The sequence below is a fragment of the Phyllostomus hastatus genome, unplaced genomic scaffold, assembly GCF_019186645.2.
Source record: "Phyllostomus hastatus isolate PE091 unplaced genomic scaffold, TTU_PhHast_1.1 phas_scaffold_385, whole genome shotgun sequence".
Taxonomy (NCBI): Eukaryota; Metazoa; Chordata; class Mammalia; order Chiroptera; family Phyllostomidae; genus Phyllostomus; species Phyllostomus hastatus.
The window spans coordinates 13,147,478-13,170,680 of NW_025334026.1; the positions used below are offsets into that span (position 1 = coordinate 13,147,478).

The 23,203-nt window shown below is 40.4% G+C and overlaps 1 protein-coding gene across 2 annotated transcripts in view; it reads left to right on the plus strand.

The window, feature by feature from the left end:
• BAZ1B (bromodomain adjacent to zinc finger domain 1B) overlaps positions 1 to 22,272 on the plus strand; it is a 75,612-nt gene extending 53,340 nt beyond the window's left edge. Inside the window, exons 12-20 of one of the 2 annotated variants that reach the window (XM_045819416.1) lie at positions 1,654 to 1,831; positions 3,598 to 3,780; positions 12,633 to 12,780; positions 13,784 to 13,931; positions 15,602 to 15,717; positions 18,335 to 18,483; positions 19,642 to 19,745; positions 20,043 to 20,415; positions 20,932 to 22,272. In XM_045819416.1, the coding sequence (XP_045675372.1) occupies positions 1,654 to 1,831; positions 3,598 to 3,780; positions 12,633 to 12,780; positions 13,784 to 13,931; positions 15,602 to 15,717; positions 18,335 to 18,483; positions 19,642 to 19,745; positions 20,043 to 20,400 (1,384 nt within the window). In that variant the 3' untranslated portion in view covers positions 20,401 to 20,415; positions 20,932 to 22,272. Of the gene's footprint in view, positions 1 to 1,653; positions 1,832 to 3,597; positions 3,781 to 12,632; positions 12,781 to 13,783; positions 13,932 to 15,601; positions 15,718 to 18,334; positions 18,484 to 19,641; positions 19,746 to 20,042 lie in introns of both variants that reach the window. The other variant, XM_045819414.1, reaches the window with a different exon arrangement.
• Positions 22,273 to 23,203: the final 931 nt, after the last annotated feature.

Genomic DNA, 23,203 nt, shown 5'->3' on the forward strand with positions numbered 1-23,203 from the left:
TACTAGGCCAGTTGGGAACACAAAGAACTAAATTTTTTGGTCATATCCATTGAACTTTTATAAAAATTGTTCATACACATAGCCAAAGAAACAATCTCAACAAATTCAAAAAGCTTCGGGTTACATTCTCTGATCAGACTGCAATAAAAAATTATAAATAAATTCTTTAAAGGTGATTAAAAAGATCTTAACTGGTAGTAAGTTAAATATATTCCTAGATAACACTTATAGAAGAAAATAAGCCCCGGTTGGCGTAGCTCAGTGGATTGCGTGTGGGCTGCGAACCAAAGTATTGCAGGTTCGATTCCCAGTCAGGGTACATGCCTGGGTTGCAGGCCATGACCCCCAGCAACCGCACATTGATGTTTCTCTCTCTCTCCCTCCCTCCCTCCCTCCCTCCCCTCTCTAAAAGTAAATAAATCTTTAAAAAAAGAAGAAGAAGAAAATAAAAGGGAAATTATGTTGTATCTAGAAAGAATCCTTTATAAGAAAAAGTGGGATACAATGAAGTTGTAGTTAGAGAAAAATAATATCGAAAACCCGCCCTGACTGTGTGGCTCAGTGAATTGAGCATCAGCCTGTGAACAAAAGGGTCTCTGGTTCAATTCCCAGTCAAGGCACATCTGGGTTGCTGGCCAGGTCCCCAGCAAGGGGCGTGTGAGAGGCAACCACACATCAATGTTTCTCTCCCTCTCTTCCTCCCTCCCTTCCCGTCTGTCTAAAAACATAAATAAATAAAATATTTTAAAAAAATAAAAAGATAACATTAAAAACCCTTATTATTAAGAAAGAATAGGGAACTTAGTACTCAACTTCAATGACTTTCAGTTTTAGTTTTAATTTTGGTATGGGAAGTCAACAGTGAAGCTTACGGCCCCATCCAGGATAGAGCGTGTTATCGGAGTCATTCTTGCTGGGAGCTCAGATGGTTAATTTTAAATTTAAGAACAAATGTGCAAGTATGTAGATTTTCAGTTGAAATCATTTGTCTTTTGTGTTGTGAAGAATTTCAGGCAGATAATTTAAAATTGTCTTGGGTTGGTAGCAGTTCCTGGCAACTGACATAAGCAAATGCACCTTCTCTCTGGAGGAGCACAACATCAAACCAGGCCTCAACGATTGCTGTAGGTAAAATTCCAAGAAACCCATAGTAAAAAACAAAACAAAACAAAAAAATAACAGTTTAAAAATATACAAACTAGGTACCATGAATAAGAGCTAGGAAAAGTAACCTGCTTCATATACTGGAATTATCAAATACAGGATAAAATAAGTTTGTTTTAAAATGAAGCCAGAATGGCTCACTTGGTTGAGCATTGTTCTGCAAAGTGAAAGGTCACCAGTTCAATTCCCAGTCAGGCACATGCTTGGTTTGCACTGGGTCCTTGGTTGGGGTATGTGTGAGAGGCAACCGATCGATGTTTTGCTTCCTCTCTTTCTCCCTCTCTTCTCTCTAAAAAAAATAAAATCTTTAAAAAATAAGAGAAATTTGAAAGTTCATGCAAGAAACTCTAGACTATTAAAAATTACCAGGGAGAGATTAAAAAATCTAAATATATCTTACAGAAATAAGACATTATTCAAGTGTTTGAAATGTATGGACCATCTTTAAAAGTTTCTTTATTTTCCCTCCTGCTCACCCCAACTTTCCAGGTACCAGGATATTATTCATTCTATTCATCTGGCCCGGAAACCAAATTTGGGCCTAAAATCCTGTGATGGCAACCAGGAGCTTTTAAACTTTCTTCGAAGTGATCTTATTGAAGTTGCAACAAGGTTACAAAAGGGGGGCCTTGGTTATGTGGAAGAAACATCAGAATTTGAAGCTCGGGTAAGAACCTAGGAAAAGGAGGTGGACTGGGGTGGGAGTAAAAGACAGAAAACTGTACTTGAACAACAATTAAAAAAAAAAAACCCTAAGAAAACACCCTTTGAAATCTGTTACTCATCAAAACCCGATTTGGAATTGTTCCCGGATACTGTTCTTGACTCCCCCTGATGGTCCTAGAACTGATAATTTTGGTTTATCTTGAAAGATGTGTGTAGCTTAAACTTCTCTGTACACACATGGTATTTTTACTTTGTCATCTTTTTCTGGTATCCAGAAAAATCTAATAGTTGGTACAGAGTCTTTGTTCAAAAAGAGGTTTTTTATTAAGTTGAATGAAAACAGGTCCTGGAGCCGTAGTCCTATGACATTATTTAACATGTTCATTCACATGTGGTACCTGTTTTTTAAGGTCTGAAATATATCTGTGTACTCTACTTTTATTCATTCAGTCATTGTACCAGGTTAGCTTAGAGGCATTATGCTTATATTGGGGCAACAGTCATACTGTTAAATGGGTACATTTCAAAGCTTCTTTATAGTCTTCTCATTTACTGGTCAGTAGGACCCATAAGTGGTATAGGCAAAGCAGTTCGAGAGACCCAACATTCTACGTTAGGTTTAGGTGTCAGAGTTGGAGAGATTAGAGAATACTCTCCATCAATTTTACAATACTCATTTTACTATTGTAAAATGCTTTTTACTGATTTCAAATAATAAAGTTCATATTAACTCCAAACAGTATTTGTGGGTCTTTTCAAATTATGTATATGCATTATTACATGTGTATCATTAAAATTTTTTTTCAACTATAGTTGACATACAATATTATGTTACTTTCAGGTATAATTGTGTGATTTTTATGAGCAGTTACATCTTTTCCCTCATTTTTCCTAATTTATAAACACTTTGCATTTCTTTTTATCACTTTGGGGTATAAAAATAACCCATGGAGTTGATACGATTTTAAATCTTCCACTGTTAAGAGTATGTGTTTTCTTTTCTTTGCCATTAGAATTAGCAAATTATATATGCAACTTTTTTCTTTTTAATTAGTCTGGTTATGAATTCTTGGTATATTTCCTATGGAAAAGAATTTAAACATCATTATGTCTTTTAATGATTTTTTGAATTATTCAACCCAAATGACTGTCATTTTCAAATATTACATTTACTCTTACTTATTTAGCAAATATTTATCAATTGCCTACTTTGTGCCGAACTATACCTTACTAACATTGGGTTTTCATTGTTCTTTATTTCTCTTTGTGATTATAAAATAGTGTCTTTTAATTGACATATCTTGTATGACTGAGAAGGTAGTGTTTGGTATTTACGAGCATGATTTGGGTCAAAGTGATTTAGCTTCTGTTTCCTCATCCATAAAATAAATGTGAGACTTAGATGAGGTCAAGTATGTAAAGCATATTATCTGACTGATAGTTTGTAAGCCAGTAGGTCAGAAAATTTTAATTTTTTTCTCAGTTTTTGTTTGCTTTGAGACTCTAGTTTTGCACATAGTTTACTGAGCCAAAGAATGATTTGTGTAACTTCCTTAAGTAGACCAAGTTTCAGCATTTCGTGGATCCCTTCATTGAGGAAAAGGAACTGGTCAGCTACTTTTAAATGCATAAGCAATCTATTGAACTGAGGAAGCCCATTAAATTAATGTTATGACTGACCCATTGTTTAATTTAAATTTAGTCAAGGATAGTTTCATTTTTCTCTAGACCTTTCTCTCAATCTGATTTTTAAATTAATTCCTGTAGGTGGTCTCTTTAGAGAAACTGAAGGATTTTGGTGAGTGTGTGATTGCCCTTCAAGCCAGTGTCATAAAGAAATTTCTCCAAGGCTTCATGGCTCCCAAGCAAAAGAGAAGAAAACTCCAAAGTGAAGATTCAGCAAAGACTGAAGAGGTGGATGAAGAAAAAAAAATGGCAGAGGAAGCAAAGGTATCTAGTTAATGCAGATGTAGTTTTATGACTGTAGAAGAGTGTGATTTGGTTTTAAATTAGTCTAACCCTGTGCTTTTTAGCTCAAGTGTTACAGGAGAAACTTGGTTCTTGCTGACACAGTAAAGAGCTACAGATCAGCAAGCCTATTAGCATGCAGGCAAAATTTATTAGTGCTAAATTCTAATGGGATAGCAAAAGCAAGGGTGACCAGAGAGAGGGGTAGCCACAGGGCCTGTAGCCAGAGGCCAGGTGATCAGGGGTCCCCTGAGTGGCAAGAGAGCAAGTCCTTGGTTATAAGGACTTGCGTAGATGATAGGAGGTGAAGAAGTTTATATATTGATTGACAGACAAAGGTGGTGCCAGCTTTCCCCCAGGGAGACATGCCTACCCAAACATAGGTATTCGTGGGGGTGTTAACCCAAATCCTTATTTGAAAAAAAAAATTTTTTTTAAAGATTTTATTTACTTATTTTTAGAGAGAGGAGAAAGGAAGGAGAAAGAGAGGGAGAGAAACATGAACATGTGGTTGCCTCTTGCGTGTCTCCTATTGGGGATCTTCCCTGCAACCGAGGCATGTGTCCTAACTGGGAATTGCACCAGCGACCCTTTGGTTAGCAAGCCGGCACTCAGTCCACTGAGCCACACCAGCCAGGGCCTGAATCCTTCCTTATCTTGCTCTAGACTATATTTGTTAATTTTGCATGTGTGATAGGAGACAGGCAGTTAACCGAAGTTGTTTTCTGGGCTTTTTCTTTAAGCACTGTGGACCCCTCCTTGCCCCACTTCTAGCTAGTCCTTGAGGTGAATACACAGTCTCAAGGTTTTCCTTTTCCCAGCAAGTGGAGATGATACACAGACTTTAAAGGGCTCCCCACCTCCTGTACTATCACAGTTTTGCTTGTGTTGTTGGATATGCCGAGCAGTATTACCGGACCAGACTCAGGACTGCTTAGTTAGCCTGGGAGACGTGTCTTCCTTTGCTTCCAGCCTCTTGTATTAAGTTCTTTGTTAGACTATAATAGTGAGGGCCCTGCTTTTGTCCCCCATCCCCCCACCTCTGCTGTTAATTCCTAGCCTCTATTTAACAAAAGTACTGTGAACCAGTGTTCCATTTTTGTCACTTTCACTGAAGTTTGTGGTTTTCAAACTGTTCTGTGGAGCACAGCCCTCCCTCTAGGGCTGGCTAATGGGTCAGAATGCCTCCCTTCCCCTTCCTCAGAACTGATTCCGTTTTTTAAAACGGTGGTAGTGGTTTTTAAGTTTTTAAAAATTGTGGTAAAAAACACATAACAGACAATTAGACATTGTAATCATTTTTTTTTTGTGGTGCAGTTCTGTCATTAAGTATATTCACATTGTTCTGCAACTGTGTCACCATCATCCATCTCCAGAACTTTTTCATCTTCCCAACTAAAACTGAGTTCATTACAAAGACTAAACTACCCATTTTTGTACCCTACCCCCCGACTCCTGGCAACCACCATTTTCTTTCTGTCTGTATATTTGGATGCTGTAGGTACTTCATATAAGTGGAATCATAGAATATTTATTCTTTTGTGACTGGCTTGCTTAGCTTAATTTCTTCAAAGTTCATCTACATTGTAGCGTGTGCCAGAATTGTCTTCTTTTTTTAACACTGAATAATGTGTTATTGTACATATATAATACCTCATTTTGCTTGTTTGTCTTGTGGATGGACACTTGGGACATTTCCACATTTGGCTATTGTGAATAATGCTGCTATAAACATGGTTGGTTGTACAAATCAGTCCCTACTTTTAGGTCTTTCGGGTATAGACCTAGAAGTAGAATTGCCAGATCATGTAGGAATGCTATTTAATTTCTTGAGGAATTGCCATAATGTCTTCCATAGCAGTTGCACCATTTCACACTCCAGCCAGTGATGTATGAGAGTTCAGATTTCCCACATCTTTGCCAGCCTGGCTATGCTCTGTTTCTTTGATAGTAGCCTAAGGTATGAAGTGGTATCTTGTGGATTTGATTTGCATTTCCCTAATGGTTGGTGATGGGGAGCATCTTTTTCATGTGCTTATTGGCCATTTGTCTATGTTCTTTAGGCAAATATACATCTAGTCATTTGTTTGCTTTTTAATTGGGTTGTTTGGAGTTTTTTGTTAACTGAGTTGCATGGGTTCTTTATATGTTCTGGATATTAGTTCTTTATCAGACACACGATTTGCAAATATTCTGTTTTTTTTTTTTCCAGTTGATAATGTCTTCTGAGGTATAAAAGTTTTACATTTTAATTTTCAACTTAATCTATTTTTTCTGTTGTTGCCTCTGCTTTTGCTGTCATATCCAAGAAATCATTGTCAAATTCAGTTTCATAAAGCTTTTTCCCATTTTCTTTCACAAATTTTATAGTTTTAGCTTTTATGTTTAGATCTTTGGTCCATTTTGAGTTAATTTTTGTAGATAATAAAAAGTAAGAGTCCAACTTCCTGTTTTTGCATGTGGATATCCAATTCTCTTATATTTTAATTTTTAAAGTAGTATGCTTATTGTAAGTAAATCAAATGTGAGATGTAAGTAAAATATAAAACAACTCCCATCCTAATTTCACTCCCCAGTAATATTACTCTTCAGTAGTTTCATGTGTTTTCTATATACGTACAAATACGGGTTTGTGGGCTTTCACAGAATGGAACCCCTAGCATAATGTTATAGTTTTTCACTTATCATCATGTCCTGAGCATCTGTCCTCTCTCCCTCTGAGCTTATGTAGATATTCATTTTTCTAACATCTTAATTTCATACTGATGAACATGATGTTGTCTCTGGTCTTTTTCTTTTCCTTTTCCCTTTTCTTTTTTCTTTTCTTTTCTTTTCTTTTTCTTTCATTTTTAGAGAAGGGAAGGGAGGGATAAAGAGAAGGACAGAAACATCAATGTATGGTTGCCTCTCATGCACTGCCAACTAGGGAACTGGCCCACAACCCAGGCATGTGTCCTGATCAGGAATCGAACTGGCAACCCTTCAGTTTGCAGGTCAACACTCAGTCCATTGAGCCATACCAGCCAGGGCTCTTTCTTTTTAAAAAAACAAAACGTTTTTAGTCATTTAATCATTTTAATTATTTTTTAAAAAATTTTATTTATTTTTAGAGACAGGGAAAGAGAGGGACACATCAATGTGTGGTTGCCTCTCACACGCCCCCTACTGGGGACCTGGCATGTGCCCTATCTAGGAATTGAACTGGCAGCCCTATGGTTCGCAGGCCTGGCACTCAATCCACTGAGCCACACCAGCCAGGGCTAATTTTTAATTTTTAAAATTGAATTTATTGGGGTCACATTGGTTAATGAAATTCTATGGGTTTCAGGTGAGAACAGTTCTATAATACATCATCTCTATATTGTGTGTTCACTGCTATAAGTCAAGTCTCCTTCCATCACCATTTATCTCCCCCTATAACCTCTTCTACTTCCTCCTACTCTCCTTTCCCTCTGGTAACCCCCATACTGTTGTCTGTGTCTGATGAGTGTTGTGTTGTTGTTTTTGCTTAATTTCTTCACCGTTTTTATCCTGCCTGGTTTTTCTTTATTAGAATAATTAGCTGCTCTATTTTTAAATCTTTTCTGTATTTGATTTCTATTTAAGATTATTTAAGAATTTGAAAACAATACATTATGGGAGAGGTCCCAGCTGTTATCCAGTGGCAGGTTTTCCCCTATTTTTGATTTCTCCTTTTCTCCCTTCTTCTTTTTTTTTTTTTTTTTCTTCATAAACAACTGGTAAAAGCTTACTTGTGCCAGTCATTGTGGTTAGTCTGGAGATTATAATGATGAGTTGAAGCTAGAAGTCTGTGCCCTCAAGGAACTCAGTTTAAGTGTGAGAGACAGTTACAGTAGTGTAATAAGTAGTGATGACAAAGAGCAGTACTGGCTCACCAGGGATACCTAGCAGCAAATTAAAGAGAACTTCCCAGAGGAGAGAGCATGTTAGCTGGGTTTTGAGGAAGAAGTTGGAGTTAATCAGGTCATGGAAGGGTGCATAGGTTGAACATGTCCTTCTTGTCATTGACAGTTGCCCTCTCATTTAATTACACAGAATAAGTCTACTCTCTCAAGCTCCTCAGATATTTGAACACAGTTGTCATGTACCCCCTAAGTTTCTTCCTGAGGTCAAGGGTGATAATGTGGTACAAGGAAGATCATTTTGGGGAAGAGGTAAGCACAGCAGAGACCTTAAGACTCAGTTAGATAAAGGTATCACTATTAATTCGTGACATAGGCTCAAAGACTTCACAAACATGCCATTATTGTACTAGCATTTAGTTCTTACCTTCTTAAGTTCTTTTTAATGATTATGTGGCATACAGGTAACCTTCCAGATGAAGTCTAAGACATTAGATAGTTAATAGTCTCCTTTGCTAAGTCACTTCTCATTAGGCATAATTTTTAGCTTACTGTGTACTATATGGGTTTTGTTTTTAAGTCAGTTTTATACAGAAGAGTCTCTTTATAGGTGTGATCTTTCTTTGCCATGTCTTTATCTGTAATATTTTCTTATTGAGATCTAATGTAGATTTCTCACTAAATTTTGTTTTGTTTTATTTTGTTTTACTCAGCCCTGTAGTAAGTAACCTCTTCTTAGCTTGTCATGTGATGAGACTTGATTCTTAGCTTGATTAGGGAAGAAAATGGGAGCACTTTGCAGGTTTAACCTTGGGGCCCAGACACATAGTACACAAATAGAAAGCATGAGAGAGTTTCATGGAAAATCAGTTAGGTTGCCTACTGAGCAGTTCAACAATGTTTTCAGTTAATAAAATGGCATTATGCCCTTCAGTTCCCCACCAAAGGTCAACTTTGCCACAGCTCTGAAATTTTCCACTGTTCTTTGCTTTGAAGGTTTCCACTCAGCATGGGCAAGGGTTGTTTTTTCACTTGGCACTAGGATGTTTCGTGAGCTAATACCAGTCCCTAATCTGAGTTTTAGTTTCCTGATTTGTAAAAGTGGATTATCTCTCAAATCTTTTTTGTAATAGCCAGTGATTTCAAATATTTAATGGTTATTTCATTTTCTTGTATTAAATGGGAAAGAGATTGTATAATTTGGCAAAATCCTGGGTTCTTTTAGGCCTCCTGTTTACTTTGGATCCATTTGTCCTGACAGCCCGATTATCTGTTTTTGCATTTTAAACATTTTTTGTAGAAGAATAAGGTCTGAAGCCTCATTAAATTTTTGCCAAGATACACTGCCTTTTTACTATTAGGCAGAAGGACTTGAATGTAAGCCGGCTTCCCCTTGGTTCTGTTATAGTCACTTCTAACTAGGGACCAACTTCATTTAAATTTCTTTAAAAATCCTGACCTGAGGATGTTTGTTAATTTCAGAGAGAGAGAGGAGAGGGAGAGATCGAGACATCAGTGTGAGGATAATTGATCTCTTGGGGATTGCCTCCCATATGTACCCCAACCCAGTGTATTGAACCCACAACCTAGGTGTGCCCTGACTGGGAATCCAGCTTACAACCTTTTGGTGTGTGGGACGATGCTCCAACCAACTGAGCTACCCGGCCAGAGTAGGGCCAACTTTATTTAAATGTGGAAGCAACTTTATTTAAATGTGCCATAGAATTTGAATTTTTCACCAGGATAGTGTGTCTAGCCTTGCACAGAGTATTTACTGGGTTTCACCAGTGTTTAATGCCAAAACTTTTTCTTGCTGCTGTTGCTGTGTTTTTAAAAACACTGTCTTGACTATGATAGGGGTTTTTGTTTTTCTTTAATGTGCTGGACTGTTTAGGATTTTGTGTAGTAGGAGAATACCAGAATGTTGTTTTCAAATCTCGAGTGCCTCATGTTTTTGTCCTCAAAATTCAAGGCTGGTCTTGATGTATAATTTAGACAGTATATAATAGAACACTAATGATTAGTATGTAAAATGCCAAGAGCATTGGATTGGGATAAATTTCTCCTAAATTGCTGTGAGCCCTTGAGTAAGCTTTCTTTCTGTGAGAAATAATAAACGAATGTAACCCAGATGTACACAGTTCATACCAACATTATTCAGAATAGCCAAAAAATGGAAAACATTCACATTTTCATTAACTGATTAATGGATAAACAAAATGTAATATATCTATACAATGGATATTATTCAGTAATTAAAGTGGAATGTAATACTGTTACATGTGGTGATGTAGATGAACCTATAAAACATGTTCTATTTGTTAAAAAAAAGCCAGTCACAGAAGGCCACATGTTATATGGTTACCCAGGGCTGGGGAAGTGTGGTGGGGGGTTAGTGTAGGGAATGGGGAATAACTGCTAATAGATAGTGTTTGTTTTTAGGGTGATAAAAACATTCTGAAGTTAAGATTTTTGATAGTGTACGATCCTGTAAATATGAAAAACCATTGACTGTACACTTTACAAGGTGAACTTGTTAATGGAAATTTTATTTCCATAAGTGTTTTTTAAATGAGGTTAAATAAGCCTATTTCCAAGATCTCTTCAAGTTTTTTATTTTAATGAGCCTAGTTATTGAGTACTCAAATTTATAGGCAATAACTTCAGGAAGTAAAAAGCAGTACTGTATTCTGATAAGACTTTTTCTTAAATACTTCTTTGCATTTGACTATCCACTAGAGGACAGCAAAGCCCATTGTAGCCATTTCCTTCTTGCTCTCAATAACACTCTTCAAGGACTGAATCTAAAAATCTTAAATTTATATTCCATTTGAAGAATTTGGGTTGTTATAGTAAGAGAGTCTGTGGTACTGTACGTCAGGGGAGAAAACCAGCAGTTGTCATAATGGATCTCATGTTTTACTGAGCAGCTCTGAAGAGGGAAGGGAGGAAATTGTCCTATGTTTCGAAGGCAGATACTGAAATATCTGTAGGCAGAGGTTGGAGTAAGGAATGAGTCAATGTCCACTAGAACTTTAGCAGCCTCTTAAATAGATTTTTCTGATGTGTTTAAATTATCCTTGCTATTCATAAATGTATACCTGCAAGGCTCTCTATGGTTCTCTATTTCCATAGGAAAGAAAGGACAGCATTAGTTTCTCTCCCTCACATGACAGCTTCAGAAGTGGCTGGACTATCTTTGTCCCTCAGCAGCTCTGTTTTAAAGCCTGTGGCCTTCCAGAATAACTGACCTTTCCTATAGGAGGAAGACTATATTACTTAAAATAGACCTCTTTGCCTAGGGCAGGGCAGTGAAATCCAGCAGTGGTGGTGTCAGTTAGCTAGCACTAGCTGGAGTTGTAAAAGTAGCAGGGATTGCTAACCTACTTTAGTTTAGTCGTGACTGAGTCAAGCAGTGTGACTTCCACAAGGCTGATGATACTAAGGTAACCTACCTAGTCTCTCAGCTTCTGGTGAACTGTCTTAGCTTTACCTTATCCATCTCAGGTGTGTTTTCTGAGTATAATATCCCCAAGGTATCCTTTGTTTATGTAGATGCTCACCTAATCATTTAGGCAAGAAGTGGTAATACAAGTAAATGAATTATTGTAAAATGGCATTTTTGTTCCTCCTTAGAGTGTATATTTTATAGGAGAGAGGGTTGTGTTTATCATCAGAACTCCAGATTATATTTTTCACCACCCCAACTAGGTTTTGCTTCGCTGAATCTAAATTAATTTGCATTTTATGATCATGGGAGGAGGCAGTGCAGGTTATACTGAGGTACCTACCCAGAATGAAATCAGGCTAACTCCTGGGACTTTGAAATTTTCATTTAACTTGATGATAAATTTACAAGGAATATTTTGTGTCAGTACTTCATACTTATTAAGTGTATAGAGTACTTCATGTCGGGTTGGTAAAAAAAAATTCGTTCTTTTTTTCCCCTCATAAGATGACTCTAGTAGTGTTTAGTTGTCTTTAACTTCACTCAAAACAATTTTGTTAGATTGTATTTGTGACAGCTGTCATATCAGTATGCATTTACAAATAACATCAAAATTGGTTAATATTTGTGAAGCCATTATAATAATGAAGATGGAAAAAAATAAGCAACATTTTCAGCATGTTAAGCTTCATTATTTTCAGAAGGGTAAAAAATGCAATTGAAATGCAAAGAAAACAATTTGTGCAGTATATGGAGAGGGTGCTGTGACTGACTGAACGTGTCAAAGGTGGTTTGCAAAGTTTCGTGCTGGAGATCTCTCACTGGATGATTCTCCACAGTCGGGTAGACCAGTTGAAGTTGATAGTAGTCAACTTGAGACATTGAGAACAATCAGTGTGATATTGTGGAAGATAGCTGACATACTCAAAGTATCCAAATTAATAAAGTTATTGGTGAAAATGAACAATGTATCTTTTACTTTATGGAAAAAACTAAATGAACTTTTTGGCCAACCCAGTAGGATTTTTTAAAATACTTATTTAATATTTTGATTGTGGCACATATTAATGCAGAAACTAATCTTGTTAAGCACAGTTTTATTAGCTATATGCGACTGTTGCATATCAGCATTTGCACAATACAGGGGTTCTTGCCTTTGAATGATACTGAATCTTGAAATAGTTTTCACTAAAAGAGTTGTGTCTTTAGTTATTTCCCTCCTTTAATTCCTTGTGTGACCTTGGGCACAATTTTTTCACCCCCTTAGAGCTTTGATTTCTTCCATAAAATAAATGAGTTACAACAATAAAATGGTTATATTTTGGTATTGGAACAGTAAAAAAAAAGATAAAAAAGATAAATGAGTTAGATAGGAGGATCTCTTTGAGGTAAATGTACTCAATTCTCTTGTATCGTTACCTATTCCTAGTCTTTTTTCAATGTGTACTCTGTCAGTATTATGTGAAAAATCCATGTCTTTGCGGTCACTGTGGTAATGCTGGCCCGATTTGGTTTCTGTTTAGGTTGCATCTGCTCTAGAAAAGTGGAAGACGGCAATCCGTGAAGCTCAGACCTTTTCCAGAATGCATGTTCTGCTTGGGATGCTGGATGCCTGTATCAAGTGGGATATGTCAGCAGAAAATGCCAGATGCAAAGTTTGTCGAAAGAAAGGTATATTTAGGTCAATATTGCTTATCTGAATGTGTATTAGGATCTAAGACTTCCATTCCCCAGATCTATTCTCCCCTAAAGAATTGTACCTACACAGGTTTTTAACGTGGTGGGATAGATTTTACCTTCTGGAGATCTACAAAATGCTATACTAAAGTCACGTGTTCTCAAGTCAGAGCAGGCCCTTTGTCCCTCAGTTTTTAGTATAAAAAGTAAGAGCAGTTGATGTTTCCAATCTTTAAATGTTAGTTATACAGGAATTATCTGTGAAGTAAGACGGGTGCTACCACCAGAGGGCAGTACTTGTACATTGTAAAGAATATTCAGGTTTGGGTGTTTCAGCACTGAGTTCTGTAGACAGGCATTTGGGAACTGTCTAATGCTGAGAGCTTTCAGAGAGTCCATATGTGTAAAAGGAGCTTCATGGCTAAAAGTCTACCCTGGTGATTAACTTTTCAGTGGCTAAAATTGTTTTGTGATTTTGGCAAGAATTTCCAAGTGTGAAAAGACCGATGTAAAGTCATTTGGTTGCTGTAAAAACTGATTTAGAGTAAAAGTTGGGGAGGGGAAATGACCATGTCAGGTTGGTTCAGTGTATTTTCAAATGTAGGGAAACTCGAGTGTTGAAGAGAAACGTACCAGGTATGAGTTGGGAAGTGTTTAAGGGGTGAGGGGGTGCAGAAGAAGGAAGAGCATAAAATATAATACTTCATGGGAAGTCCTTTCTTAGTGGGAAAGGAGCAGCAAAATTTCCTGCTGTCGCTTGGTTTTTGCTGCCTGTTAGTAAATGTTGACTATCCTGTCCTAGCCCTTGGTAGATTTGGGGATACAAGGCACTAAGCCCTAAATTATCTACAGACTAATTTTTTAAAAAGTACGGGGTAGTACTATACTAGAATGTTTGTTCTTCCATGCTGTTAATTGAGGGTGAGCGGCTCTTTCTTATAACTCATTGACTGTTGCCATGTTCCTGACAGTGTTTTACAAGTTTATCTCTTTGCAGGTGAGGATGACAAACTGATCTTGTGTGATGAGTGTAATAAAGCCTTCCACCTGTTTTGTCTGAGGCCGGCCCTCTATGAAGTACCAGATGGTGAGTGGCAGTGCCCAGCTTGCCAGCCTGCTACTGCCAGGCGCAACTCCCGTGGCAGGTGAGAATTCTTTTAAAAACAAATAAATGAATAAATAGCTATTATAATTATGCTTCAGTTATTCAAACTAAATGATTCTAAGGAACTTTTAAGTTCATCTATTGAGAATAGAGCATGTGACTATTTAAGGTATTAAAATAGGAGCTCTGATTTAATTGTAGCTTAATGCTGACATTTATAGTTTCCACTGTTTTGTTCTCTGTCTTCTTGACCATACCTCTGCCCCCTGCTTCCAGTTTGCAGCCACCAAATCCTGAAACTCCTTATCTTCCTTACCCAGACCTGTTACTTTCCTTCCTTATAATGATTAGAATTTGGGTGTCACTTGGACATCTTCCTCTCCCTTCCCTTCCATAGTCGTTTATTTGCCAGCTATTACCAGTCAGTGTCCAGATATCCTAGGAATCAATCTGCTTTTCATTCTCCAAAGTCCCTATTGTCATTGGTCCTCCTACACGTCTCACCTTGTCTCCTTCAGTGGCTTCTCAACTCCTTTTACCTCGTATCTTTACCCTCTTAGCTTTCCAGCTTTTGTGGTTGATACCAGAGTGGTTTACAAAAGGCTCTTAATGTACAATACTGGCATGTTTTTATGAGCCCTTCTTCCCATATTTGTGTGCTTGTGACAGACTATTCAGTGCGCATCCTTCACTCTTGTGCTTTCCTCCCAGTGGGGAATATTCTCTCTTCCCAGAAGTTCCTCATTTTGAGGGACTGGGTAAAATACCAAAAATGTTATGCTCTTTTGAATTGTCCTTGCATCCTTAGAGTGAATTGTTCTTCTATGTGTTCCATTTGGGTGTTCAGTCTCTCAAACAGTATTTTGCTGCATTTTGCCTTTATGATTCATTTTATACCTGTCTTCCTATGAGATTGTTAGTGCCCTGTGAGTAGAGGTCATGCTTTGTTATTCAGTCTAATCCCAGTAAGACCAAACACAGGGCTTTGTAAAAAGGAGGTGCCTAATAGTTGCCAAGTTAATACTGTTGTTTTCCACATTGAAATTTGAGGTTGTAAAAGGGCAGCTTATAGGCATCCTGGCTTGGTCTCTCTTTGAAAGGGCAGAGCTGTTTGATCCTGACCCCACCTAACAGTATTACTCGGTTATTTCTCACTCCATTCCAGCTACACTTAGAGAGATGAGGCATGCTATTCTGAAATGGTGGGGCTTTGGACCAGCTGTTCTGAGCTGGGATTACCATTGCTTTGATGTATGGTCATCTGCAAGCTGTTTCAGCTCCTGGAAGGGGGCCATCAAGGTGGAGTAACACCTGTCTGGGCTTTTATTCTTTCAGTCTACCCCAGAGTTGGGGACACATTTTAAGACCTTAAATGTTACCTTATCTGGCTGCCTTTACGAGATAAAAGGAATAGAGTTTTGTATTGTTTTGTGTGGAGAGGGATAGGGGTTGCATTTTGCTCTTGATTTCTGTTGCCATTGGTATCTAGTCCAAAGCTTTTGGGGCCTGGTGGGAGAGGTGTGCAGCTGAAGTTTAGGTTTTTATTCTCTTTCCTGTGCCCTGGCCTAGATTCAGTTTCCCTCCCCTCATCATCAGATCTTTGTAGTGTGTGAAGAGAAAAAAAGTTGCTGGGATCCCCATGGGACTTGATGCCCCCAGGCACAGTTTGGCTTAGAACCACGTTCCCTACGTGCTCTTCCCACCTCACAGGAATTATACTGAAGAGTCTGCCTCTGAGGACAGTGAAGATGATGAGAGTGAAGAAGAGGAAGAGGAAGAGGAGGAGGAGGAAGAGGAAGAAGATTATGAGGTGGCTGGTTTGAGATGTAAGTATTTAGTTTGCCTTCATAGTTAACTTCATAGTCTCTCAGGCTGACTGGGAAAGACTGGGTCGGCTGGCAGTGGACAGTCATTGTCACCATGGTGCCTTCTTCCTTGTCGCCCACATTGTGGCTGCTGGGGTGACTTCACTGCCATGGCTTTATTTTATGTATTGTGTGTATGTGTTTGTAAAAATTCCCAGAATATCCTGTCTTTTTTGGGAATGTGTAGATTTTCCTTTATGTCTTTTTTTTTTTTTTTAACTTTTATTTTTTTTAGAGAGGGGAAAGGAAGGAGAAAGGGAGAGAAACATCAGTGTGTCAGAGAAACATTGATCAGTTACTTCTCACACGCCCCCAAGGGGTCTGGCCCACACCCAGGCTTGACTGGGAATCAAACCGGCAACCTTTTGGTTCATAGGCCAGCACTCAACCCACGGATCCACAATAGTCAGGGCCACTGCCACGGTCTTAAAAGGGTTTTCAAGGTGCCGTTTAACTGCCTTCCTATTAGGAGATTGGGTAGCTTGATGTCAAGAACATCAATTTATGGCAGATTTGCTTGATCAAGATTTAATGGAATTCAAGGTCCCAAGTATGTTTATGACAAGTCTTCTGGTTCCGAACCTCTCAGTGCCTGGGGACAGTGGGTAAAAATGGTCTAGGCCCATTGCCACCCCCTAATGGTTCTTTTTCCCTCTGGTGTAGTTATGCTTTCAGAGAAGTTATTTTTCTCTGGTTATAGTCTTTTTCTCTCTCATGTAGTATGTAGGACCATAGCTTTGCTAGCTTGGAGAGGGAAGACTGGTTTTTCATGGCTTCAGGCGTAAAGTTGTTAGGAAGATTTAGATCTGTTTCACACTAGGTGCCAGGAGGTGGGGTGGGGAGACATCTTTTATGCTCACCTCATTGACTCTTATTCTCTCATGTTTATGCCTTGCTATTGTCATGGTTAAACCTAAAGTTCTGCAGTTTACCCTTTGAATGGCCTCCCTCTTTCTAATACACACCCTTCTTTGTAAGTTAGAAAAAAAGACCACAGATCAAAATTTTGATGAGCTCTTGAAAAGATGGTCTGATTCCCAAGCTCATAGTCCTCTGCATGATTCGGCTTTGTATGAGAAGGCGGATGTTGGGCATGACCCTTTCTACAGCGGTGCTGCCAAACGTGAGGGCTTTGGACATGCACACCTGCTCCCATCTTTCCAGTCCTGCTGGCTTTTAAGTCGGGACACCTCAATTTCACCCATTCCTATTGGGTTTCTTTTGTTTATTCGCTAGACATGATCTTCCGGATATATGGAGTGAGGAAACATACAGTCCATTAAACTTGCATTACAAAAAGACAAGCATCTACCTGCCAGAATTGTGATTCAGATGCATGTTTATCTGGGAACAGATTCTGAATAGAGCAATGTATTGCTTTTGTTTCTTTTCAAACTAGAGATTGCTTTCCACTTCTGAGTTGTTGTTCTCTTTCCAAAGAATTGTTTTCTTTCCAGGTTTCAAGGAAACCTGGCCTTTGTCTGCCAAAAGGATATAACGGGTATTTGGTACTTCAGAATTTTTTGTCTACTCTACCTTTTAGGCTACCAAAGATGTGGTTACCTAGTTCACTGCAAGTCCTTGGGTTGGTGACTGTCCCTAGCACCCCAAGTTTTATCCTTGACATCAGCTTCTTACTCTCTATTCCTAGCCTAGTCTTGAGCTTGAGATCCTGAAATAGCTGACGAAGGGCTATATCATAGTCTAGAAGTAGAGTATAAAACACTGTTTATTCTTGTTATCACTGCCTCTGTATGCCCATCTTTGTCCAGATGTCACCTCCTTGCTTTCCAGGGAAATTTGTGTAGTGGAGAAACCTTGAGCTAATCCTCATGGAGCATTGCTCCCCAAGGAGATACTGAGGAATGCTGGTTTGTGTGACTTGAGCACCTGTCGTAAAACCCGTGACACAGTTAGTCTTGGGTGCTTCTGTATTTTTTCTCTCTCTGGGGATCCTAGGCAGCGTTCTCATGGAAGTGGCCTGACCGACTGTCTGTGGTTTTCTGAAATGCAAGAAAGCAGGACTAGGGCTATCCCTAAATTGTATTCAGTGAGGAAGACTTGGCATAAGTACTTCACATAAGTATCAGCCTTTCTCCGAGAAGATTGTGATGGTGAATTTAGGATAAACTGGGAATTATAAAACAGGATCTCTTCTACAGTCAGATTTCATCTCAAATGTAAAATACATTACACTCTTTCAGCCTGGATGTGGGCTGTAGGAATTCCAGGCAGACTTGTAGCCAATGTCCTCTTGGTGAGTCAGTTTACAACTGACTCCTTCAAGGGCCTTGATCCCAGGAGTAACTGAACAGGGTGGGGCCAGGGGATAGAACTGAAGGAACTGACCTTCTGAAGAAGCTCTTAAAAGGTGTTTGGTGGCTTATGAAAGGTGTCCATTCTTCATCTACTGCCACCTTTAAGAGGTTCTGTTAGGTAGGGCAAGAGATACATTAGCAAACAACACCCTGTAACCCAAGGAAGCCATTGCTTTGGTTGTCCAGATTATCTGCCCATTCTATAACGTGCTCCCTTTATCCTCAGTTGTTCTCTTCTCAGTCTGTATTTTTTATTTCAGTGAGACCTCGAAAGACTCTCCGAGGCAGGCAGGGTGTGATCCCCCCTGTGGTAAGGCCAGGCCGACGACCAGCCAAGAAGCCGCATCCTTCTACCAGGAGGTCTCGTCCAAAGGCACCACCTGTGGATGACACTGAGGTTGATGAGCTGGTAAGAATTATTTATCATTCTGTCTCTAATGTTTGTTTCTAATGTTCTTATCCCCCATTCCAGCATTAGGAATTCATTTGGCAACAGGTGGGAACCTCCCCCTCTCCTCCTTCCTCCCTAACTTTGGAGGCTGATGGGTGGGCCTGTAGCAGACGGAGGCAGCAGGCCCTCCAGGAACAGCTATGTCCGGCATTCCCCTGCTATAGCCTGCAAACATTGTCTCCTTTAGTTAACAGGCAGCCTGCGACTTGTTAAGGATTTTAAAATAGTATCCATGTGTCTCCAGTGGCTCAAAGGGGCTGGGTCTCCATTGTGGGAATGTCAGCAATGTTGGAGCCTCACTTACTCACTGGTCTTTTGCTGGCAGTTGTTATGGGAGGAACATTACCCTCCCCTCTGCTCCTCAGCCAATGTGATTTTAGTGGTTTTGTTTTAGATTTCACTTGAGCTTTAAAGAACAAAAAGAGGCCTTTGAAAACTTTGTTTCAACAGGTCAAATTGGGGTTGGGGTGGACTGGGGGCATAAGGCAAGCTATTACGGGAGCTCAGAGGGCACTGAAGATTCTCCTACTTGCTCAGCCCTAACCCCTTCAACTCTGAAGCTCCTTCTGCTTCGAGTCACAGCATGTTATTGGCTATCTGGGAGGGAGGCCCCACCTCTTTTCTCCTTAGTCACTTAGCTCCCACATGCCTGCAGCAGGAGAGCATAGGAAAAGCATTGTACCTCTTCTTTTCTCCCCTGAGACTACCTACCCCCACAAAATTGTCTGCCAGTGGTTCCCACAACCCCTCTGGCTTTCTGCAATTGCTTGCTTATACCCAACCACAGTGTTACCACAGTCCCAGGTCCATCTGCTCTCATTGGGCTAGTGCCCTGTTGACAGTGGCCTTCTCTGGCTGCCCTCCGTCAGGACTGCTATAATATGGCAACTGCTGTCTGCCCTCTGCTTCTTTGATCACAGTCTGCCAGGCAGGATGCCCATTCCCTGGCCGAGAGGGCTTTCTGACTTGAATGTCAGATCGTTTTGACTGTGTCTGCTTTAAGAAAATTGTTGAACTCTTTCTTTCTCTCTGTTTAAAGCAGACAATACATTTTCTGCTTCATCCACTCTTCCCCTCTTGGACCCATAATAACATATCTTCTTCCTTTGGCACCAGGTGCTTCAGACCAAGCGGACCTCTCGGAGGCAAAGCCTGGAGTTGCAGAAGTGCGAAGAGATCCTCAACAAGATTGTGAAGTACCGTTTCAGCTGGCCCTTCAGGTGAGCTTTGTGCTTCCAAGCCCAGGAGAGTTGGACCCACCTAGCAGCTGAGGGAGTGCTTGTTTGAACCCCCAGGAACTAACGTGATCCCATCTTTTCAAGACGTCTCAGTGGCAGGGGATTAGCGTTCCAAACCGGTAGAGACAGCTCTTAGTACAAGGTGAACATGCCTTCTCTGTGCCCACCAGCTGGCTGATCTCAGCAGGGGTGGGCCTTCTGTGGCTAATGGTTTAACAGCAGAGTTTGTCTGTTGTAATCAAGACTGTGCTGATAACTCCATTTGGTTCTTCTCCACAGGGAGCCTGTGACCAGAGATGAGGCCGAGGACTACTATGATGTGATCACCCACCCCATGGACTTCCAGACAATGCAGAACAAATGTTCCTGTGGGAGCTACCGCTCTGTGCAGGAGTTTCTTACCGACATGAAGCAAGTGTTTACTAATGCTGAGCTGTACAACTGCCGAGGCAGCCATGTGCTAAACTGTATGGTGAAGACAGAACAGTGTCTGGTGGCTCTGTTGCATAAACACCTTCCTAGCCACCCATATGTCCGTAGGAAACGCAAGAAGTTTCCTGATCGGTTTGCTGAAGACGAAGGGGACAGTGAGCCAGAGACCATTGGACAGTCGAGGGGACGAAGACAGAAGAAATAGAAAGGCGGGGCCCTGGTAAGGGAGAGGGAGCTGATGTTGGGGGAATAAAGGGGGAGAGCAAGGGAAGAGTGGAAGGGAGGCGAGAGAGGAAGATGGAGAAGAACATGGAAGGGAGGACATCACAGGGAGTCCAGAAATGCCTGTCACCCCAAGTTCGTGGTTTTTCTAAAACTCTCCATAGGGCCTTAATCAAGCAGAGCTCTTTGGAGAGTGGAGTACTGTGTTGGTGGTCTCTGCCTAGAAATGTGGGTGGTAGATGGCCTTAAGCTCCCTCTCCCCCTTCCTGAGAGTTTCCAGGAAGAGCCTAAGGGTTCGAACCCAGTTTCTTCTTTCCTAAGGTCCCTTCCACTTTGGCCACCACAATAGTGCCAAGCCCTCTGATCTCCAGGGGCGGGATTACTGTATTTCACAGGAGGAGCAAGTGTAATCAGGCCAGTTAGGGAGGTGGTGTTGATTTTTTAAAATCTATATTTATATACAGCCTCGTTTCTTTAAGCCCATGCTCTGTCTCTTCCTCCCTCTCCCTCTCAGGTGACGATATCAGTGAGTGCCATACAGAATTCTGTATTCACCAGCATCATGAAACAATTGTGCTCTTTTGAGTTGATCTTGGCAGAGTAAAGGGACATTTCCCAGAGCCATTCCTGAGTACCCTTCCCCTTCCCCTTTGTGACAGCTCTCTTTCCAATCCCACCCCACCTCACCCTCTCAAACAAACAAACAAACAAACAAAACTAAGGCACTTCACTTAGAGACTGGAGTCCTGCTTATAATCATGCATATAATCTTTACTTTGATGGATCTGGCTAGAGGGGTGTTGGAGCCCAGCCCACCCACATACCAGACAAGCTCTTAGGGGAGCAGAAGAAAAGCAGGAAGAATTGAAATGTTTAATTTTTTTAAAATCGACTTTTCTAGTTATTAAAAGTTGCTTGTTTCAGCAGTGATATTGTATAAAGAACATCTTGTAAAATATTTCTGTCATCTTGCTTTGGCACATGTACAGTACAATTTATATGATAATGTGTTTGCTTTCCTTTGCCCCATCTCCTCCCTCAGCCCATGTTCTCTCCTTTAGAGAAGTGGGTTGGAGGTCCATCATAGCAATCAATGTGACCTGGTGGGGTGGAGCACCCCCCTGCCTGCCCACCCCTATGGCTGTTTCCCCCTCCTCCATTTCCATCTGCACCGCCCTCTTCCCATGCTTCTTCTGGCCTCAGACTCGACTCCCTGAGAACCTGGATCTTTCAGTGGTGTCAGTGGGAGGAGGGATGGGAAGAGAAGTTAGACAGCCCCTCCCCCCAGTGACTCTAGCGCTAGTAGTTACATTTAGGCAAAACTTTGTAGTCTTTCCCTTTTATGAAAGATTTTGATAAAAATGCGAAACAGGGTTTAATTTTCTTTTTTATCAACTTTGAATTTGGAAATTTTGAGAACTTAGGTTCTTCTGTACCTATTTAAATTAAGGGAAAAGAATTTCACCAAGGGGATTGCAACTTCTAGGACTTGAGAATAAAGTCTCTTAGTATTAAACTTTTAAGGTGTGGTCCCTGTCTCTCCCATCCTCCTCGTTCAAGGACTTTGGGGATTTGCTCCAGTGGCTGGTGGATAGGTTTACCGTCCCCTCTCCCACAGGCTTGGAATTAGCACTGACATGACAATTTCATAATCTCAGCCACCAACACCTTTTCCTGCCTCTTACCCTAGAGCCAGTCTGTTCTTGTTAACAGTGAGAATCCTGTGTTCCCACTTTAGTGACACCTGAATTGTTTTTTAATTGTCTTTAAGGAGGAAGGGCCCCATTGAGGGGTGAACTTGTAATAAATTGGAATTTCAAATAAACATTATGTACTTGTGTTTATAAAGAAGAAACGATTCTGGTGAATCTTTCTTTCTGCAGGCAGTAGTGGGTAGTATATGTCCTGAGCATTGTTTTCCTGTGGACTCTTGGAACCAGTTTTTCCTCAGCATCAAGAGGACCCCTGACTCTTCAGCCACAGGCTAGACCCAGCTTCTGGGTCCCGGAGGCTTCCTCACCTCAAGAGACATTTCTGATGCCCCGGGTACCAGCACATGACGTTCAGGTTTCTCCTAGCCTTGTCTCTGTCTGAACCCCCCCGAAGTTTCATTTGAAATTTCTAAGAATTAGGGGAAGTATTTTTTTAAGACTTCACTGTGGAAATTTATGTACTCCTTCAGTTAATTTTGGGGAAATTCCTGACATTTTAAAACACTTTGAAGGAAAATTTCAAACTACACAAAAAGGGAAAGTATAGTGAATTGTCATGTATATAGCTTTAACAATTCTGCAATATAGCCAGTCTTGTTTTCTTTAGACCGTCATTTATTTTTTATGCTGGGACTTTTTCTAAAGTCTTGAGTGGTCGATTTCAAGTAGGAAACTGCTGGGTTGCAGCTTGTCTGTGGAATTAAAAAATGTTGTAGAGCCACAGTGTGACAGCCTGTTTTACTGAGAAGGGAAACTGCCAGTGTCTGACCAGCGGAACCAGGGGCAGCATACGGTAAAGTGGGAAGAAGTTTGAGGAGACACATAAACCCAGGGTGCGGCTTTTGCCGCTGACGCGCTGTGTGGCCCTGCTGAAGGTGGGCTTGGAGCCAGGCCTGCACTGAGCACTTGGGGATTTTCAGTCTCGAAGGGGAGGAAGCAGTTTGCCCCAAGGTCAAATTGGATTTGATGGGCCCTAAGTTTCTGGATAAAGGGAGGATGCTACCTCTGAGCATTTTCTACACACAGTTGGACTCCCAGCTCACATGTTTGCAGTCCTGTTCCTTGGGTAGATTC